The sequence below is a fragment of the Photinus pyralis genome, unplaced genomic scaffold (assembly GCF_008802855.1).
Source record: "Photinus pyralis isolate 1611_PpyrPB1 unplaced genomic scaffold, Ppyr1.3 Ppyr1.4_LG2, whole genome shotgun sequence".
In the NCBI taxonomy this organism is placed as follows: Eukaryota; Metazoa; Arthropoda; class Insecta; order Coleoptera; family Lampyridae; genus Photinus; species Photinus pyralis.
The window spans coordinates 36,482,276-36,504,273 of NW_022170403.1; the positions used below are offsets into that span (position 1 = coordinate 36,482,276).

Sequence of the window (21,998 nt, forward strand, 5' to 3'; positions counted from 1 at the left end):
ATTGAAATATGTGCCCAGGATCATCATTCCTTTAAGTGACCTGACGTCATAGCCGCAGTTAGTTTGTACGTTTCCGTTTTGTTTTGCGTCGTCAACTACACCTTTTCCACTTTTATTCGAGAAACTATCAAGTTAATTTGAGAAAGTATCAATTGTATTTGAGAATAGTAAAATGTATTTGAGAAAACAACAAATGTAGTTCAGAATAGTGATTTGTATTTGGGAAGGCATCAAATGAATTTGAGAGTAGTAAATTGTATTCAAGAAATGATAAAATTAAGTATTTGAGAATCAATAACAAAATCACATGTATAACATAGCCTGGTGCTGCTGCTGCTGTTGCGGGACTACATACAGTAGCGGAATTATAAAAATTTGATTCTTAAGGGCGCGCTATCAGTATTGTGTGTTGCCTATCTCACAATAGCTTTCTTATGGGAAACATGCCTAACGGAATTCATACCGTTTTTAAAAAATATACATTTTTTTTCGGAAATGTTTGTTATTTCTTGTTCTTAAATGTATGTAAATTATGAGTGAACGGTTTATATTGCATTAAAACTCATAGCTCATTCTCTGAAAGTGTATAAAGTAGACGTTCGATTACAATGGCAACCTTTTGTGTATAATTCAAAGGTCAAAGAAGTTTTTGAAATATAAATTGTTTCTCCAGATTCTTGAACATATAAGGAATAAAACGTGATGTAAAAATGGATAATATGTGGTTTCTAAAGCACAAACGGTATGAACTCCGTACACTTGAATTGAAGAATAACTCGTAAAACAATTATATAATTCATTAGGAATAATATTACATTCTGAAATACAATAAAATTAAATGATAATTTCTCAAATACAATGGACTATTCTCAAATACATTTGATGTTTTCTCAAATCCAACTGACTATTCTCATCTACTTTGACGTTTTCTCAAATACAAGTAACAAATTCTCAAATACAATTTAAAACTTCTCGAATAAAAGTGGAAAAGGTGTAGAAGTCCCAGGTAAAGGGTCTTGGGCAATCGAATGTCCAAACAAAGAGGCAGGAGCTGTGGAAGGTCCAGGCTGAATACTAAATTGTGACTGTTCTTCCACTTAAAAAATATTACATTGAAAAGTGATAGACGCGCCTTAGGTCCTCTTCTACGTTTGAATTAAGTTTTTTGTTGATTACTTGTTTATTCCTCGATTTGAAAGATGTGGTACTGGGCGCTTTTGTAAAAATTCAAAAAATCGTGGTTTTTTAACGAACTCTAGCGCGGGTACCGCTTATCGCAAAATAAAAGCTAAATAATGTATTTTGTAGGAAATTTTATCTACTTTAATTTTGTATAGGGCGACGGAAACGTATGTTTTTGAGATATGAGCAAAAAACTGAAAAAAGTACTGAAAAATTCCATTTTTTTTGCGTATTTCGGTATGAAGCCGACTTCCTACAAGGCAGCAAACAATAAATTCGGTTGCAGCACATTCGATAACATATAAAACCGTTGATAAAAAAAATTCCGCAATTTTGTTCCGCAAACGGCAGTTTGAAACACGCATTTACTGGACTATTATTCCAAGTGCCTATGACTGTATCAAATTTCGTTTAAGTTCTTCCATAAATTAAAAAGTTGGCACTGCGCATGCGCAAAACCAAATTTTGAAACGGGCGTTAGAGTTTCATTTATTCCAAGTGCCTATGTATCAAATTTCATTCAAATACTTTTCTAAATAGTTTGCAATTCGGTTTATAAATGGTCGAGATGCGAAAAGGACACTGTGTATTTTGAATCGATTCGACTCAACTTTTGGCATTGCGTATTATATGGCTATGCCCATATTGAATTTCATGCAATCCAGTTCATAACTAACGGAGATGTCAAACTGTCAAAGCGATCGGACATTTCTAAACAAAGTTATCGTTCACACGGACAGATAGAGGGACGGACAGACAAAGGAACAGACGGGCAGACCAACAGACAGACGACAGACAGCAATACAAAATTATAAACGATCTCTAGGATCGTTAATAAATGGCAAAAGTGTAAAATTATGGAAAATGTAAAAAACGGTTTTTTTACACTTTTGCCTTGAAGCATTAAAATGAAATTCTTCTTATAAAGTTTGGCACGATTCTTTTGAAATTGGTGTCGTCGGAAAAATGTTGTAAACGCGCACAACTCCTGCGTGGCGGAATTCTGTTTTTTGTCCTAGGGGCGAAATTAACGACCTTTTTCAAGGCGCGCGCACGTCTTCGAGAGGTAGTAAACTTCGGGACCTTTTACCTTCCGTTGCGAATTTTGTCACGCGGTTTAACGTTTCGTAAATCTCGAATCGCTGTCTCTCTTTCTCGTGTCGCCAATAGAAGCTCGAGTAATAAGAAGTGCCCCAAAAATTAAGTACTATCTTGTGGAAGGTTTTTAGCGAAATCCACCAAAATGTGGGTGTAATATTATAAGTATGCACCGAAAAAGGTAATGTGGTAGCCTCCGACAAAATCTAACTGATGGTGGAGTGAAAACTTCAAACGCGAATTTGGGGTGAACGGGGCGTCGGAAGTGGGCACCGTCAAAGGGAATGTGGTAGCCCCGGACACGATCTTCCTGATGGTGGAGTCAAATCTTCAAACGCGAATTGCGGGTGAACGGGACGTCGGAAGGGGGTAACGTCAAAGAGAATGATGGTAGCCCCCGACACGAATCACGATCTTACTGATGGTGGAGTCAAATCTTCAAAAGCGCATTGGAAGGGAACGGGACATCGGAAGTGGATACCGACAAAGGGAATATGGTAGCCCCCGACAAGATTTTACTGATGGTGGAGTCAAAACTTTAAACGCTAATTGCGGGTACACGCGGAAAGTGGGAAGCGGGTACCGACAAAGTGAATGTAGTAGCCTTGGACAAGATCTTTTATTGATGGTTGATTCAAAAGTGGCTAATTGAATACTGATCTGCCACACAAAAATGCGCTGAAGTCCCTTCGTCACACGAGGACTTTGATAATTTTTTAACTTGTTTTTATTTTTGTGGAAATGCGCTAAAAATGCGTAGATTTAAAATGCCAACATAAGATGAGGAAGAGGTTCTCCCTCCTTCCCCCTCTCACCCCCTCCCTTTAGGTTTAGAACGTCAGCAGGCGTTGTCTTTGGTGTTTCACCGTATTTTAATCTTTCTGTCTTTTGCACTTTCACAACGTTTTGTAAGTACCGTAATTCTTGAGATTTTCCGTAACTTTATTTTGCATTCATTTCATAGCATTAAGTTTGCCGCACTGTATCAATAGCTTTTCCTTTTTTTTTGCAGAGTAATTTTCACCATTTCGTCTGCAAGTTATGCTTTTTGTTACTTTCCGTTTCATTAATTATAAGGGGGGGGGGGGTATTCTTTCGCTTTTCTGCATTGGATTTCCCGTAGCTTAGGGAACATGCTGTGCGTGTTTTAGCGTTCACCAGTAGCCGACCGTCGCTTGCCCTTTAGAATTCCTGGAGCTGCCGTTTACTCCGCTTGAGTTCGCCCGAGGTTTGGGAGACCGATACGCCAAACCGCTGTTACCGCCGACCTTGACCAGTGGCAAGGCCGTACCCTTGGTAGCGCTCGAGTCTGTCCATCAGTCCGTTCGTCCATTCCGCCCATAGAACCGACTGCTCCTACTTTCGTCCGCTCACATGATTTAATGACTATAATCTAATTACCACTTAGATGAATTTTTAAGAAAAAAATAAGTCTTTTAAGTGTTTTTTATTACTTCTATATATTGTTCCCCATTTGTTTATGTCTAAAAATTTTATATTTGCATGTCCATGTTTAGATTTTAATGTGTTTTTACTTTTTATTATTTGTAACCATGTGACACATTTTTGCGTACGTGTTGTTAATGTGTATATACATATTTAGTGAACGTACTGGCAACAAATTAAAAATAAATAAATAAATAAATAAATTTGTAAGTTTATTTATTTTTCTTGTAAATTAAATTATAAACATTATTCCGCTAATGGGTAATTTAATTTTTCATGCCATTTGTGCGCCGACTTATTACCGACGTTCGTCGAATGCAGAATTGTAGGCTTTGCTTTTCTGTACATCTTCGTTTTTTGTCGGAAGATAAAAATTGAGTATGTAGCAACTCATTTATATATGATTTCATTTCTGTTGAAAAAACCTACAAAATGGTTCCACCCCAGGGTAAAAAGGTGAATTTTACCTTCAATTACTGGACTAAAAAATGTGTAAATATACAGTTACATCTATAAATTAACAAAAAATAACTTAAATGGTCCTTTTGCTACTCCGTACATCTCAAAGGCATTCAGATTTATGTTGACAAAAATAATGCCGGTTGTTTTCATTTTTAAAGCGTCGCTGCTTACGTTTCCATGTATCGTTTGTAAATGTAGGAAACGTAGAGAATGTTCTCCAAAAAATATATTAATTTCAGTTATGGCTTCGGGTTGATGTTCCTCCGAAACTTGGTAATTCCTAACCAAAGTCTTCGGCAATTTCGGGAGTTACGCCATCGTCATAATGATTCATTAAAATCTTTAAAACCGCAGTTTTATTTAAGATAGTCCATTATTTTGATAGTGTATAATCAAATACAATGTTTCAAAAATTGTTCATCATTTTTCATTCATTCAAAATAACCGAATCGAATTATTCCCGTGTCTCCCGCACTTTTTCGGAAAGACGGTATTTGTATCAATTCAACATCGGAACAGCTGTGCTAAAGCTGTAAACGTCGGAAGGTAAAGTAACGTAAAGGAAAAGGAAAGCCGCTGTTGCATGCGCTCGCCTACCTTACCTTACCTTGCCAGTTGGCTTTGTAAACGTAAACGTAAAGAGGAGGGTATTGTTTTGTTCCGTCCGACTTTCAAAGGGGCCAAATACGTTAGTGCGGTAAGACGCGTGCGAACCGTTTGCGAACGAGTCAACTCGTAGCCTGAAATTCCATCGCGGCTTTTATTTCACATTTGGAACTCGAATAGAATTTTCGTTTTCGTCGATTTTTGCAATTTTATTTGTTACCAAATTCATGTAGTTTGATAGCGTGCAGGAGTGCGGTTACGTAAAATATGCGGGGCACCTCGCAAGTATTTGCCAGAAGTGAATTTTTTCGATACATAAAACGAAAAAATAAAAAAGGGCATAAAGTGAAATAAATTTTGTGTACTGGAAGACACAATGAAGTTCAGTGAAATCAACGGCGATAATTTGGCTTTCGATGGGAGATCACCCCAAAAGGTGTTTACGGAAACAGATTGTGCACGAGAAAAGGTAAATTCTAAATTATAATTTGTTTAGTATCGAAATGGATGAATGAACCTAAACGACCTGAAAGTTGTATCAAATAGTAACTCTTGCGTGTTTTAATAAATAATCTTTATAAGTTAAGTGCCCTCATAGGGCCAATTTTTAACAAACAAAATTTTGTAAATTGGTTTGCGCCTTGCTCAGGTGCATAGATATGGATAATTGTGTCAAATTCGAGATGATGTGGGCTTCGGCAACTTTCATGTTGACAATTTTCAGTTTGATTGCTAATTTTAGTAATGTAACGGTTTTTTAAAGTACTAGTTTAATTATTTGATAAAAACACAAGGACAAGTGATAACATTGCAATCATACGACATGCTTCAATTTTCTAGGTAATTTTTGTGCATTAAGTAGTTAGTAATGTGGTAGGGTAGTTACCTGTATTGACTAGGTACATATTGCATTTAGCATAGGGTGTAGGGTTTCTCAATGACATATTGCACTTTCTTAAATTAATAATGTAGTGAGTTACTTGCAGTTCGATTGAGTACAAGTAGGCTACTTACCTATTATATACCGGTAGGTACTATCTCGTTGAAGTACATTACACCTTGTACTCATATTGCAAATGCACATGTAATAGTACGAGGGGGAATTTCGAGGGGCATTTTTATGTAATCTACCGAGACACGCAAATAATTACGAACATGTTTGTAGTTTTTATGGCGCTTTATATGTTGAAAAATAAATGAAATCATGGAGCACTATAACATTTTTTGTTAAGGAGGAAACATGCCTAAAAATCTCGCTAAAAATTATCCATAAACTAATGCTTGCCATATACATATGGTGAGAATGCTCCATCATATAAAGTAAAATTCTGGTCGAAACAATTTCATTGCGGTTGAAAATCCATGTTGATCCAAAATGCGAGGCAGGAAATGTGCCAGGAAAATTTGATCGGTTTAAAACAGACCTATTTTATTGAAAATTATCACTGACGATGAAACCTGGGTGTATCACTGGAATCCTCCAACAAGAATCGCACAAGAAAAGCGAAAACGCAGTGTTCGACGAGAAAATTGTTTGCAGTGGCTTTCTCGGATTGTGAGCGGAATCTGTTGATCGAGTACCTTAAAGTTAAAGGTACCATTCAAAAGAAAAAACCTCAGACTCGACCTCGAGCTCGACCTCAGAATTTTTCCGATAAGACCATACTGCTACACTACACGATAAATGCAGGGTGTACAAGACTCAAAAAGTTCAAGTTATCGAGAGTGGCTTGCACGAATTAAAACATCCGCCCTGCAGTCCGGATTTCGCACCATGCGACTAGTACCTTGTTTAACTGTAGATATGGAGCAAAGGATTCAAAGGTTGCAAAACGCATGCTTGTGTTTAATCTTTGGGATATGCAAGTTCGATCATATATCGCACAAACTAGCCGATGCTAACTGGCTAAATATGAGTAATAGGAGGTATCTGCAAATGGCCTGTTTATGTCGTAAAATAATAACTCAAAAATGTCCAAAATACTTATATAAAAAAATAGAATTCCGGACTGATGTACATCATCTAAACTTACGATTTAGGAATTTAATTACGCCCCCAAATCACAGAACAGCTTTGTTTGAAAGGCCATTCAGTTACACGGTCCATCATATTTATAACAATATACCGCTAGCATTAAAAGATTTGCCACTTTCAATATTTCGTATCAAGCTCAGAAAACTTCTATTACAAAATCAGTATGTACCTATGCGTAGCCAAATTAAAATTTCATTATGTATAAATATGTCCCCATAATATTATTTTGTTTTTCACACATTTTAGTTATTAAAATGCATTGCTCATTATCACGAATTATGGTTTGTTTTGCTTTTCAAGGGTTAGGTGGAAGAGCAGTTTATACTGAACCTCCCCTTGTGGTTTGGTTTCTGAAAGTAGTAGTTATTTTCCGTTTTTCCTTTTTCCTTTTTTTTAAAAATATGATAAACCCTTTTTTTGTAACTTATGATTTAATGGAAACCAAATAAAGACTATTATTATTATTATTATTACTATCTGTTCCTCGATCTGTTCCCAAACTCAAAAAGTAAAAAGGTTTTCGTCCTAAGGCGAGTAACTTTAGCGCATTTTCCCTGCCAATATTTCCCAAAAGGCTATGGATATGTTTGTCTTTACAAAAAGCATCTATGGTTAAAATTTCAAAGTAGGTAATATCAATGAATATGTAAGAAAGTTGCTAGGAAAGTTGGTGGCATTGCGCAATCTACGCATTCGCGCCGCTTATTTTGGCAATATGCGATATGTTTACTTTTACTAGATCTTTGGTTAAAATTTCAAAGAAATATCTTCATAAATATGGAAGTTGGTACTGTCCAGAATGCGCATAGACTGCGCAAGCGCACGTCTAATGTGTGCAATGTGAGATATGCTTGCCTTTAACAGAAGCCTCTCTCTTTCAAAAGATATGTCGATAAATAAGACAGTAGATATTACGCATTGCGCATCCTGCGCATGCGCACATTAATCTGCTGTTTAAAATATGCGTTAACTTTTACTAAAAGCATGTTTGGTTAAAATTTCAAAGAAATATATTAACAAATAAGAAAGTTGATATTGTGCAGCTTGCGCATGCGCACATTAATCATCATGATTTTTCTTGGTTCGGGTGCCAGAGCTATAAGCTATCGAATTCAAAAAGAGCGAACTAAATATATTGAAAACTGTAGAAGTAGTTAAAATCAAAGGTAAAGTCAAAAGTCAAAAAAGGTAAAATCAAAATATGGAAGTTTTCCCTCGCCTAAGAGGTACGGGGGTAAATAATTGGTGAATAATTTGCCGTGTTCAAATTACGTATACGGAATCACGTATAAAAAGCCGAGAAAAGAGCTAACCTTTTTTTAAAATGGAACACCCAGTAGATTTTAATTAAAAAAAGATAGTATATTATTTTCTTTTTTCTATAATATAATACAAGAAAAAAATTCAAAAGAGAACTTCAAAATCTGTTTTAATGAATTTTTTGAATTCCTAGAACTTTTTTGAGTTTTTTTAAATCTTTTTTGAATGTTTTTAATTTTTTTAAACTACTTAAAGCTTTTTTATCATCTATGTAGATTATTTCATAAACAAACTTTTGTACTAATAATTTTTGTTGTATCTTTTAACTAAGAAAATATAGGGTCATTTTGAAATTGACCATTTTTTGATGTTCCCCCATCGCTCTGAAGCGAAAGCATATCTTCTAATTTTTGAGTTTACCATTGATCCAAAAAGAGCCCATGAAGCCTATCTATTCTTTCCTTGATAGCACTAACAGTTACGGAGATACCGTGTCGAAAATGGGACAACCTGTTCTTAGGATCCCCTATATACAGGGTAAGTTTTTTTCATTTTAAGCATTGGGATCTCGTAAACCATAAGACATAAGGATTCGATTAAATGAGGAAAGAGTTGTCGTTTTAAGAGCTTATTTAAGATATGCTTTTGTTTTTTGAAAAAAATCCACAGTTCACTAGATATGAGCGAAAAACAGATTTAGTATTTTTCATTTAACTGTTGTAGAATCGTTATTGTTAGAAAAACAACAAAATGACACGAATAAAAGTTTTAGACATTTTAATGGTTACCATGATGAACATACTAATTTATTTTTAGATCTTACAATTTTTGAGTTATAATACAAACTTCAATTTTTTTAAATGGTAGTCATAGTTGGCTTTGACATTTTTAAAAAGGACAAATTTTTCTCTTTATAACGATATAAGGCTTGCTAAATGTACTTTAATAATTAAATGCCCTGCAGTAATTTTCGTCTTATTGAGAGGTAAGTAAACAGAGTTGGCCATGGAAAATAATATTTAGTGAGATAGGTACCGTTCATTTACGACGAAAATTGGACAGGCCAATGTTATCTTCATTTTCTACCAAATGAATTTCAAGATATGTAGGATGGGTTAGATTTGGAAACACGACGCTGGTTTCAACACAACGGTGCCCCGCCGCACAACTAACTGCAAGTTAAAAATTATAATAGACGGTAATTAAAAGCACAAAAATGTTTCCCATGGCAAAATCTGTTTTTACTACTTTTAATAATACAAACAGTTCTTTATCATGTTTATTTGTCGAAGTAAGTACAATGATTCTTTTATCATTGTAAACACAAAAAAATTCACTTTTTAAAAATGTCACAGCCAACTATGATTACCATTTAAAAAAATGTAAGGAAAAGAAAAAATCTACTATTTTTAGCGCATTTCCACAAAAATAAAAAAAAAATGCGCTATTGTGGCCACTTTGTCCGTCCGTCCGTCCGTCCGTCCGTCCGTCCGTCCGGCTGTCCGTCCGTCCGTCCGTCCGTCCGTCCGCTAACTTTGCGACGCTACTAGTTCTTTATCTTAAGAGCTATTGTTCTATTTTTTTCGCTATTTGGTTCGTTATGGTGTCGAGTCTTGTACCAAGGAAGGAATTTTTTCTGTACCGCTTACAAAAAAAGTTATTGTAAAAAAAACAAAAAACCGTTTTTTACATGTTCCATAATTTTACACTTTTGCCGTTTATTAACGATCCTAGAGATCGTTTATAATTTTGCATTGCTATCTGTCGCCTGCCGGTTGGTCTCTCCGTCTGTTCCTTTGTCTGTCTGTCCATCTATCTGTCCGTGTGAACGATAACTTTGTTTAGAAATGTTCGATCGCTTTTACATCTCCGTTAGTTATGAACTGAATTGCATGAAATTCAATATGGGCATAGCTTTAACCATATAATACGCAATGCCAAAAGTTGAATCGAATCGATTCAAAATTCACAGTGCCCTTTTCGCATCTCGACCATTTATAAACCGAATTGCAAACTTTTTTACTTATAAAAGTATTTGAATGAAATTTGATACATAGGCACTTGGAATAAAGGAAAATCAAACGCCAATTTCAAAATTTGGTTTTGCGCATGCGCAGTGCCAACTTTTTTATTTATGGAAGAATTTAAACGAAATTTGATACATAGGCACTTGGGATAAAGGAAAATCAAACGCCAATTTCAAAATTTGGTTTTGCGCATGCGCAGTGCCAACTTTTTTATTTATGGAAGAATTTAAACGAAATTTGATACATAGGCACTTGGGATAAAGGAAAATCAAACGCCAATTTCAAAATTTGGTTTTGCGCATGCGCAGTGCCAACTTTTTTATTTATGGAAGAATTTAAACGAAATTTGATACATAGGCACTTGGGATAAAGGAAAATCAAACGCCAATTTCAAAATTTGGTTTTGCGCATGCGCAGTGCCAACTTTTTTATTTATGGAAGAATTTAAACGAAATTTGATACATAGGCACTTGGGATAAAGGAAAATCAAACGCCAATTTCAAAATTTGGTTTTGCGCATGCGCAGTGCCAACTTTTTTATTTATGGAAGAATTTTAATGAAATGTGATACATAGGCACTTGGAATAAAGGAAAATCTAGCGCCAGTTTCAAAATTTTATTTTGCGCATGCGCCGTGGCAACTTTTTTATCTATGGAACTATTTAAGTGAAATTTGATACTTAGGCGCTTGGAACAAAGGATTAGTTTTAAAATTTAGGTTTGCGCATGCGCAGTTCCAACTTTCTTATTTAGAAAAGCATTGAAATGAAATTCTTCTCATAAACTGAAATTGAAGTAGCACGTCAACAATGGATTGCCCATGTGCAACGCTATCTTTCATATTTGTGGCCGGATTTTTACGATTTTAACAGAAGTTGCATCTTACAAATGGGAAATGAATGCAAGTGGAAATGCGCTTTATGTAAATCGTTTACGATTACTTTTTAACTTGTTGTTCTTTGCATATTTCTGTATTTCTAATACCAACGCGAGTACCAACGATTCTATAACATTTAAATGAAAAATCACTAAATCTGTTTTTCGCTCATATCTAGTAAACTGACTGTGGATTTTTTAAAAAAACAAAAGCATATCTTGAATCAGCTCTTAAAACGACAACTCTTTCCTCATTTAACCGAATCTCTATGTCTTACGGTTTCCGAGATCGTAATGCTTAAAATGAAAAAAAAACTCACCCTGTATAAAGCACTTAGGTTCTATGCCCTTACCAGAACTTTCTACCGTCGCACGATGCATATCATTTCTTGAAGCTAATGCATAGCATTTAACATAATGTTCCGTTTTTACCCTCGGCGTCAGAGAACATTGTTGAGTATCGATAAAAACACCTTTTTTTTTAATTATAAATTCTGTTACTATAAAATTGATCAATTCATCGGAACTTGTTGTCCTTAAGAGTTTTGTATTAGAATTTACATATAAAAATATCTCATATGATCCTTCTAGGATTCCGTAGAATACGATGTACTTGAACCGCTTTGAGCGTAGCATTTAGAATTGACGCTTATACCATTTATTTTTATACTTAAAAAGGTAAACGATTCATTAATGTAAAGGATGCCCCATTTTTTACGCTTTTATATCTATATGTGCTCTTTTTGCGCCAAATTTAAAATAGTAAAATAACAGTTTTGAGCACATAATTAATACTTGCTTGATTAAGAGTACGGGTAGACACAACACCCTGTATATTTTATTCTAAAAAGATGACATATTCAATTCTCTTTTCAAAAATATAACAATACAAAAATTCAATATTGATTGATTCAAAAAATTGTTTAAAACAATTTTAAATAAAATATTTATGAATGTTGTATTTTTCAATCATTTGAATTTTTTTTTTTAATTTTTTGAAAATCTTTTAAATCTCTTGAATTTTTTTGAACATCATTCCTGCTGTATTATATTTTTGAGAATTTAATATACTATTTTTTTAGAGTAAAATATTCAGAGCGTTCCATTTGAGAAAATGGGGCACCCTGTACTTTCCGGATACTTCCATATCTATTTATAACAACAGAAATCTGTTAATTTTAGTTTCCCTTGCTCCGGAAAGGGAAAGCTGGAATACCGAGTAAAGCCGTCTAAGTGCTTTCTAGGGAAATCAAAGATTTGATAGAGCTTTCTAGCATCTTTCCAAAAGTGTCTACATCCATTTGTTTAGGGGTTTTTAAACCGCATCTAATCAAGGAAATGACCTATAAAGCGCTAGGAGGTTCTAAAAACTTATTAAGTGACCCTAGTAGAAAGCCTTGGAATAATATGAAAGAACCTAATAAGCAGTCGAAAGACCTGTAGGTCTTTTGGCGCTTCTCAGAGATTTATACATCATTTAAGAGGCTTTGAAAGCCACTATATCTATATGGTAATTTGGGGCTTTCTTTAACGTTGAATTGAACCTTTTCAGGGCTTTCCAGAGCGTTTCTAGACCATGTTAAACTATGTTAGACCCGAGGTTAGACCCTTTCCAGAGATTTCTTAGCTTGCCAAGGACCTACTGGGTTATTGCTAGAGTCTCCTGCAACACAAGAGATTTCTATGAATTTTCCAAAAGATTTGTATTTAGAGTTTCGCAATTCTATGGCCTTTCCCCGCCCCCCCCCCCTCACCGCAGTCATTTTTAAAGCTTTTTTCCAGATTTTTTGGGCCCACTCCATCTGGACGTTGCGCACACTAGCGCAAAAAAGGATCTCGTACCAAATAATTTCCCTACTGTGAAAGTATAGTTGAGGAATGACAACAGTATCTAATATCAAAATATGGACTGGTGCCATTACATATACAATATATTCTTTACCTGTTGTTATGAATATGTAATGCTGTGGGTAAGTACATTATGTATACTTAATATGAGAAAGATCATACAACAACAATGGTGCTTCCAAATAAAGTTGAATTCTCCACAATACAGTATAAAAATAGTATCGGTATTAGTAATTTGTAATGCTATACTTGACAATAAAAAATCAGTATCATTATGAGTAGGTACACTTTCTTTTGATATACATAACAAAATCAACTACCCAGCAACATTTCGGTAAATATCATTTGAATTGGCCATGGCTTACATCAGGCGTCGCACTTTCGTCTGCAAACATTTAGATTCCAAGGACGTTGAATAATATTTAACGTGTTTTTTTTTTCTTTCTTAAATTTATAGGTGCGAAACGATTTAAAAATCTATCCCATTAACATCCGCAACAGTTCAAACAAAGAAAATGCTTCCAGTATTTAAACAAGTGAGAGTGAAGGAATACTACCGTATCCTTTCTATTACATGACTATTTTTAATTAAGGGGTTTAATTAAGCCTACCATTTGCTTAATTCGTTTTAATTATACTTTTTTCGTATAAACAACGTTGTGCTTATGACGAGGATTATGATATCACTTGAGTTAATCGTAGAGGTTAACGTTATACAGTTTATGACCCCTCATCTCATTCTATAATAGCCTACCCTATACTACTATGTTGCAATATTGTAGCACTGTACATGCTGATTGATCTCATCAATTGATCAATTCAATGGCAACTTTTGTTCAGTTTACAACCTATCAATTCCCATTGACATTATGTGATGGATAACGATTATAACATCAGATTATCTTGTTTAGAGATATTCTGTATTGTAATTGCCGTCTAGTTCAGTGGTCGAGAAACTTGTACCTATAGTAACTTGTGTAGGTATGTATGCAATATGCATTAACATATCAAATGATTTAAATGCATTTGTTTTACAGCTGCACTTACAAGGTACGATGCGGGTAGCAGTTAGGAGAAATTCTTCAGATTATTTTAAAGTGTGTCATTAAAGCTATACGTCACAATCGCTTTGGAGCAGCATTCAGGAATGCATAACAGCACCCCTAATCGTAAAATACCTAGCAAGATGGGACTTTCTTGAAAAAATTAAATTGTATTGAAATTATACTCTTAAAAATACAATATTTCTCTAATTCAACAGATATTCTCTTTTACCTTTTCGAGATCCACATAAAACAAAAATGTTGCCCTAAATGAAATACTATATTAATTTATTGCAAAAATATTAGTAAATAACTATTATTTGCCTTTATTATCACCATCGTCCGTAATAGTATTTTACATTATTAGCCAGGTAAGTGAGTTTTTACTGGCGATAGGAGAAGTTGACTGGCGAGCTCTGTCATCTCCTAGAGCCAGTAAAAACGATTACTTGGCGTACAATATTTTATTTGTTACTGATTTATAAACAATAGTAAAGGTAAATAATTAGTTCTTAAATTGATATTGAAGAAATGTCTAAAATATCATGTTATCCATGTAACAGACTTCGCATTAATTCTGGCCAATGAAATTACTAGATTACTAACTTGTAAAATTTTTACAAGTGGGCTGTCAGTTTTACAAGTCATTAGCGTTTAAACATGACGTTTACCCGTTTGCGTTTTGTCTTGTTAATCAACGTTTACAACTGAGTAACAAATAAATGTTTTTACTGATGTAGGTAATCGATATTCCCGTTGATAATTGTAACCAAGTAAACTTGTAATTAAAAAAAAACTGAAAGACCTTCTTTTTCAAAACTTAAACATAACGAAAATGTCTCCACTCTCCAATGCGACTTCGTTTTCTGCCTTGTGGCGAAATTGCATCTAGGACCATTTAACATAATTGATCATGAGTATAGGACCCCGCAGGTACAGACTGTCATTAACTCATTATGTTATGCATGTACTACACGTAAGAATTACTCCGCACACCGAGTTTAATAAAAGTTTTGTCGGTTGCTGCCTAAAAACAAAACTCAGCCAAAACTTGTATCCTTGTTCTTGCCGACCCGTGTGATGCAGTTCAGTTGAAGTTGGACTGTGGTGCTAAGGGTCCCTGGTTCGAATCCGGGTTCTGACATGGATATTTGTCAATGTATAGTTGGTTGGGATGGTAGGATGGTACTTTTTTAGAACAGCCTTAGCTGAAACCCCGCCCACTCAAAAATAAAGGCAAATAAATGAAAAAAAAATGAAATGTTATGAGAAAAACTCGCTCAATTCGATGGCAAAAAATCGACAAAAAATTAAGGTGACTATTGGAAGGATGACTGTTATATACAGAATGGCAATTTGAAAACTTACCCCCCCCCCCCCATGTCTTAGTAAATAAACGAGATATTAAAAAAAATCAAAATCCGTTTCAGTAATTCGGAGAAGGATTCACAATGACATTGTTGGCGACGCACCCCCTCCAACCCCCTGCGCCCCAGCCACCCCAACTTTTAGATCTTAAATAGTGACCCCCCCATGTGTGATACGCCGTTGGAAAGTTCTGAAAAAATGCTTTCCAACCATACCAAATAGCATTACATTTAAGTTAGTAATTATCGTGCAAATCAAAAAATAAACTAATATGATACATTTTCTAACGTTGGCTTTTATTTCAATAAATGTTCAAAATGATCTCCGTTATTGGTAAGACAGTAGTATAATCTATTCTCAAACTCTTGTCGAACCTTTTCAGATGTTGGTTTTGCAATATTTCGACATTCTTGAATTATTCTCTGTCTTAGTTCGTTTATGTTCGCTGGTTGTGTTTTAAATACGACAGATTCCAAATTAGACGTAAAAATGCTAAATGGATACTAAAGGTCCGGTAGAAGATTTTATTTTTCAAACTTGTTTAAATAGTAAAGAGAGAGAAAACTCCAAGTTTGCCAATGCGACTGACGTCGGGAGAAATTTCTGTGGTTAAAAATCTGCAAAAATTTCTGAATTTTTTCGGTTTTTTTAAAATAACTCACCAACGGTAATACTTAGGTAAAATCATCCATTATTAAAAACTGTAGTGTATAAAAGTACCTTCAATTTGACATTATTTGGCCCCCTAACATGTATAGTTTAGGAGATACACTAATTTAAACTTTCGTGTTTATAGTAATTTTTAAAAATAATAACATTTTCATCGCATTTTTTAAGAATTAAAAGAAATGTGGGGCCACTAATTTGTCTCAGATTTTGTATGTACATGCATCTAGTGACGTCATGTCAAAATTTTGAAAATGGTGGAGGGAGAGGGGGTAAATACACGTTCTATCCTTCATGGTATTCTAATGAAAGGTCTCATCGAAATGAATTGGTTTCTACATAATCTTCCTGCTCGACTCCGTTTCAACATCACTGGGTGACCGGCGGGGTGAGGGTATTATCTTCCATGGTAGGGGGCCAAATAAATATCAAATTAAAGGTAATTTTATACACGACAGTTTTTAATCATGGATAATTTTATATACGTATTGCCGTTGGCGGGTTATTTGAGAAAGATCGAAAAAAAGCAGACATTTTTGCAGATTTTTGCACACAGAAATTTCTCCCGACGTCAGTCGAATTGGCAAACTTGGGTTTTTCTCTCTATTTACCATTTAAACAAGTCGAAAAAATAAAATCTTCTACCGGACCTTTTGTAATTAGAAAGTACAAATTGACTGGACTTATAGTCCAGGAGATGAAGGTTTTACCCTGGCAATTTTTTCAAAATGAATCGATTAACTTGAATTTTTGACAGTAGGTAGGGAATAGCCTAAGAATCAAAATCTATATCATGCCAAAGGGCGCTTTCACCCTGGGGGTGGTTGCCACCCCATCTCGGGGGTGGTAATTTTTAGCGTATTTTTGCAAATTTATTTGTAAAAAGTAGCTTTCAATCTCACTTTGGCTGGCTGGCTGGCAGCAAATGTGGGCGCGTAGAAGAACTCTTGTAGAAAGGCAACGGGTGTACGTGTATCTACAAGGCTGTGTAATTTGTCAACCTTAGGGACAGGGCTACATGATGTGGGGTTGGCGACATCTGGGCGTCATCCTCGAGCGTAGTTTACTAACGTGAAGGTTTTTCAGTTTTTTCCTATCTTCTACTACAGTTTTGGTCCGATTTCAAATTGGTGTCGTCGGAAAGATGTAAACGTGCACAACTCCTGCGTGTCGGAATTTTGTTTTTTGTCCTAGGGGCGAAATTAACGACCTTTTGCAAGGCGCGCGCGCGTCTTCGAGAGGTAGTCAACTTCGGGCGCCTTTTACCTCCCGTTGCGAACTTTGTCACGCGGTTTAACGTTTCGTAAATCGCGAATCGCTGTCTCTCTTTCTCGTGTCGCCACTTGTCGCTATCGCTATCTTGTGGAAGGTTTTTAGTGAAATCCACCAAAATGTGGGTGTAATATAAGTATAAGTAGATGCACCGAAAAAGGAAATGTGTTAGCCTCCGACAAGATCTAACTGATGGTGGAGCGAAAACTTCAAACGCGAATTTGGGGTGAACGGGGCGTCGGAAGTGGGTACCGTCAAAGGGACTGTGGTAGCCCCCGACACGATCTTCCTGATGGTGGAGTCAAATCTTCAAACCCGAATTGCGGGTGAACGGGAAGTTGGAAGTGGGTACCGTCAAAGGGGTTGTGTGGTGTGAAGTCCCTTCGATCTCACACGAGGACTTTGATAATTGTTTTTTTAAAACAAACGTTAGCATAAAAATTAAGTGAGTTACGTTGAAACTTCGGTCTGTACTTTTTTCAGTGAAAAAATCAGCGCAAGCAACCCCCTAATTACCACCCTAATTAAAATTAGTCTTTCCCCTTTTCCAGTTTTCTTTAATTATGTATTATTAGCATATTCTAGAAGTGTGACCAGTTTAGAAGACTTACCTAATTTAGAAATAATTCAAGCTAAAAGTGAAAAACGAATTTCTGCAATTTTGTTAAAAACATCCTTCGCTTCAAAATAACTACAAAACAACTGGAGATACGTAAAAATTGCTACAGCATCCAATTGTAGCATTTTTAATTCCAACCATTTTCCTTGCCGGGAATTTTCTGTACGACAAATATTAAGTGAGATATAGACCTTGTATTTATATGGGAGCACTACCTTGTTTTAGCCCTTTGAGCTCACCCCGTTTTAAAACTAAGAGTTTTAAAGGGATTTGATGTAAATAGTCTTGTAGGTTCTGCAAAAACTTACAAAATGGTTTTTTAATACACTTTTTATCATAAAAAATAAAGGAGTTATGATTAAAAAATGAATCACAATTTTTTCGAGAAATTCTGAAAGCACAAATCTGAGCATGATTATCTACATGACCGGTATACATTTCGTATACTACAGAGTAGAAACTTCCTTTACACATTTACATCCATTCCATACACCATGTAATGTACATACAGGGCGATTCAAAAAGAATATCACTACTTTGAATTTTAATTAAAGAAACAAAATAGAACCATGGGCTATATCAAAATAAAGAGTATTATAGTAAGTTTTTTTTCACTAAAGAATACGTTCACAGATGTTTAATATGACCCCACTCGAGAGATATCGATACGATTATACGTGCGCGGCTGCCCGGAACTTTTCCCTTTGTACAAATACGCACACTCCTTCTCTATGAACTGTTTAAAGTTTATATCACCGATAAAAAAAATTAAAACCACAACATCGCATTAGAGAAGCAAATCCATTTTCTTACAGAGCATAGAAAGGGTCGTAAGAAAGTGTTCTTGGTTTTTTCCAAATAATCAATAATAAAACCGTCAAAAAATAAAAACGAAAATTTCTTTCTTCGTCTTCAGATATCTCCGGAAGTAAGAGAATGTTTTTAATATTTCTTTTTAACAAATTATTGTTCAACTTTGTCTCCATTTAGCCAACCCTCTATCTGTTATATTTACCAAGATGGCCATGCTCATACATCGAATATGTAACACCCTGTATATAATTGACTGAGATACCATTGTCATTAGGGAGTGGTAGTATTTTATCATATACTTTACACGTTCGTAGAATTGGCACTTATCAGAATTTATCAATTGTTATCGTAATTTGCATGTATTCAATGCTAAATTCTTTGTTACAGTACAGTGTGTGAAACTTTTACTGGTTAGTGTAAACTATTGCCCCCTCTACGTGTAAGTACTAGACTATCCAGTATCTATTTCAGAACGTAGGTACAAGATAGTCAACAATGAAGTTAAGATGAGTGGTCAACACACTACTTTTGAGGTGTTATAGAAAAGTAAATAGTATCTTGTATTGGCTAGCCAATAAGATGTGAAATATTAAATCATCCATGAGTATGATTTTTGGTTAGATAGTAAACAGAAATGCAGACACCATTTTCAATGTTTATTGATTTTTTCCAGTATGTGAACTACACGGAACCAAGTATACCGTGTGTAGCTCTACGAATATTAAACTCATAAAAGTTGATTCGTGGTCTAAACTAAATAATCTTAATTTTTCTCTCTTGAATCTTGGGACCACCGAGAGAACCACTTGATAAATAAATGAATTTAATGTTTTCTATCTGCCTTATATAACTGCTCTACCCAGCATGATGCGCAAGCATATTGAATAGAGAATGGTAGTTTTGATTTATATTTAGTAATTAATAATAGCACAAATTTCTTCTTTTCGAAGTGGACTCGTCATCTATATTTTTGAGCACACATTTATTTTTTTCAATTTAGCCTTTCAATTTAGTCTATGTCTACTGACTCTATCTATGCTACTAATAAATATATTTATGGTAGTTAATAAGGTATTGTGTACCTTGGACTGTGTCTAAAAAACAAGGAAACCGTGAAACAATTGTAAGTGTTATGCAATAATTTTGAAGTACGGAGGGATAATAGTTTTTATTAGATATTAATTCACGAGATGGCATGGGCGTACGCAGGGAGGGGCAAGGGGGGGGGGCAGCTGCCCACCCCTGGCCTGGCCAGAGGTTACGTTTTATGTTTGTTAAAAAATATCTCTAAGAATTGTCTTTGTTGGCTACTAATTCAAAACCTTTTCCTTTGAGATTTAAGCAATGAAAGAGGTTTTAAGCTATAAATTAGGGTACGGATCCCGAAAATCGCTGTTCCCATGCCCATCGGATTACTTGGCACACTGGCGCCAGCATAGCTAGGCGCCAGCCCGGTTCGCCTGCCGTCGGGCTGAGCGAAGTTATCGTTCACTAATCGCGCGTTAACACAAACCACTGTGCAGTGGTCAGTCCAGTGATGTTCCGTGTACCGATTTTTCGGTAGATCCAGCGATTTGCCTAAAATTCTACCGATATACCAAAATGGCCTTTATATCTACCTATTTTCGCCCTGTGTTTTTTTTTTGTATATTTAATACAAAATTAATTGATATAAAAGCGGTAATAATTAATATTTTGAGATACAATAATTTTGAAGACGTTTTTAGTAACTATTACGTACTAAAAATAAAAATGTATATTATGTGCTTCATTAAACATTTTCTTCCGCCAATTTTATTTTTTGCCCCTCCCTAGACAAAAAGCTGCGTACGCCCATGCGAGATGGTTGGTTTCCCTTTATCGTCGTGTATAATACAAAACTTTATTTTATAGCAGAATCCATATAAATCATTGTAAAGTTTCTGACAATTCTGAATTTTAATTTAGAGACGTCAAAAATAGTAAGCTTAGGTTCTGCTTTCGCGATCGTTTCTATAAAAACAAAATTGTCGTATGTTCTGAACGTCATTTTACAACATGTATTTGAAAAAGAATGACAAATGTCATTAGAATGCACAATCATTTGTTTCAGTTTATATTTAAAGGACGGCTTAGCCTACTCATTCAAACCTATTAAAATGTCATTTTAACATTTGCTATAAATTAAGTAAGTAACTGTGCTAGTTGATCTTCATTAGGATCAGTCCACAAAAAATGATAAAACCCGTAGAATCTTTTTAAGAAACCCCATATACCATTCATTCTCAAACAGACGTTTCATTTTCCCTTTGTGAGAACTCTCGTCTGGCAATCGGTTCTCAAGATATGAGAAATTTAACCGATCTGGATAATTGATTGGGGAGGAAAGTGATAGAAATCAATTCCCATTGTTAAGACCTTTCGATCGACAAAAAGTGTATTTTTACAGTAAAATATTTCGTAACAAAGTAATCTCCACACTTTATCATCTTGTGGAGTCAAAACATCAAACTCTAATTGCGAGTGAACGGGACGTCGGAGGTGAGTACCGACAAAGGGATATGGTTGCTCCCGACAAGATCTGTGATGGTGGAGTCAAAACTTCAAACTCGAATTGCGGGTGAACGGGACATGGGAAGTGAACATCGACGAAGGTAATATGCATGGAAGCTCCCCGACAAGATTTTACTGATGGTGGAGTCAAAACTTCAAACGCAAATTGGGGTGCACGCGGGAAGTGGGAAGCGGGTACCGACAAAATGAATGTGGGTAGCCTTCACAACTCACAAGATCTTATTGATGGTGGAGTTAATACTGGCTAATAAAGCAAACTGCCACACAAAAATGCGCTGAAGTCCCTTCGATCTCACCCGAGGGCTTTGGTAATTTTTTGTATTTAACCAAATTTGTATCTCTTAACTTTTTCTACAATTATTCTCATAGTGGCGCTTCTTGTCTCGGACACAATGTATTTGCAAATATATTTTCGTTTTCTTGGTCACCTATTTTTGACATAATTATATTAAATAATTGCGTTCGTTACTATATTACAATAAAATCAACGGTTCTTATATTCCCAAATTACTGATTGCTATCCACACAAAAATGATTCATCGTTCAGACATACTTGTTATTAACTTATTGTGCACAACAAATTACGCACGCGATGCGATAATAGTTATAAAACACCCAAATTCCTTCTAAATGTAGCAATAGCGTTTTAAATTCATAAATCATCTGCATAGGTACCTACTTATTTTAGTTTCAAGGATTTCAGTTTAATCGCCTTACATTCCTCATTGCGCAAATTGTTTTGAACCATTAACGATTTTATCTTAGTCTAAAAATATTGTGAAGTACGGATTTTTTAGAAAGTCAGCGATAATACTAAACTGATA

The 21,998-nt window shown here is 35.2% G+C and overlaps 1 protein-coding gene across 1 annotated transcript in view; it reads left to right on the forward strand.

Moving 5' to 3' along the window:
* Nucleotides 1-4,817: 4,817 nt before the first annotated feature.
* LOC116163750 (MATH and LRR domain-containing protein PFE0570w-like) overlaps nucleotides 4,818-21,998 on the forward strand; it is a 46,777-nt gene continuing 29,596 nt past the window's right edge. The window contains exon 1 of the mRNA XM_031477850.1: nucleotides 4,818-5,263. Coding sequence (XP_031333710.1) covers nucleotides 5,171-5,263 — 93 coding nt within the window. The 5' untranslated portion in view covers nucleotides 4,818-5,170. The remainder of the gene's footprint in view (nucleotides 5,264-21,998) is intronic.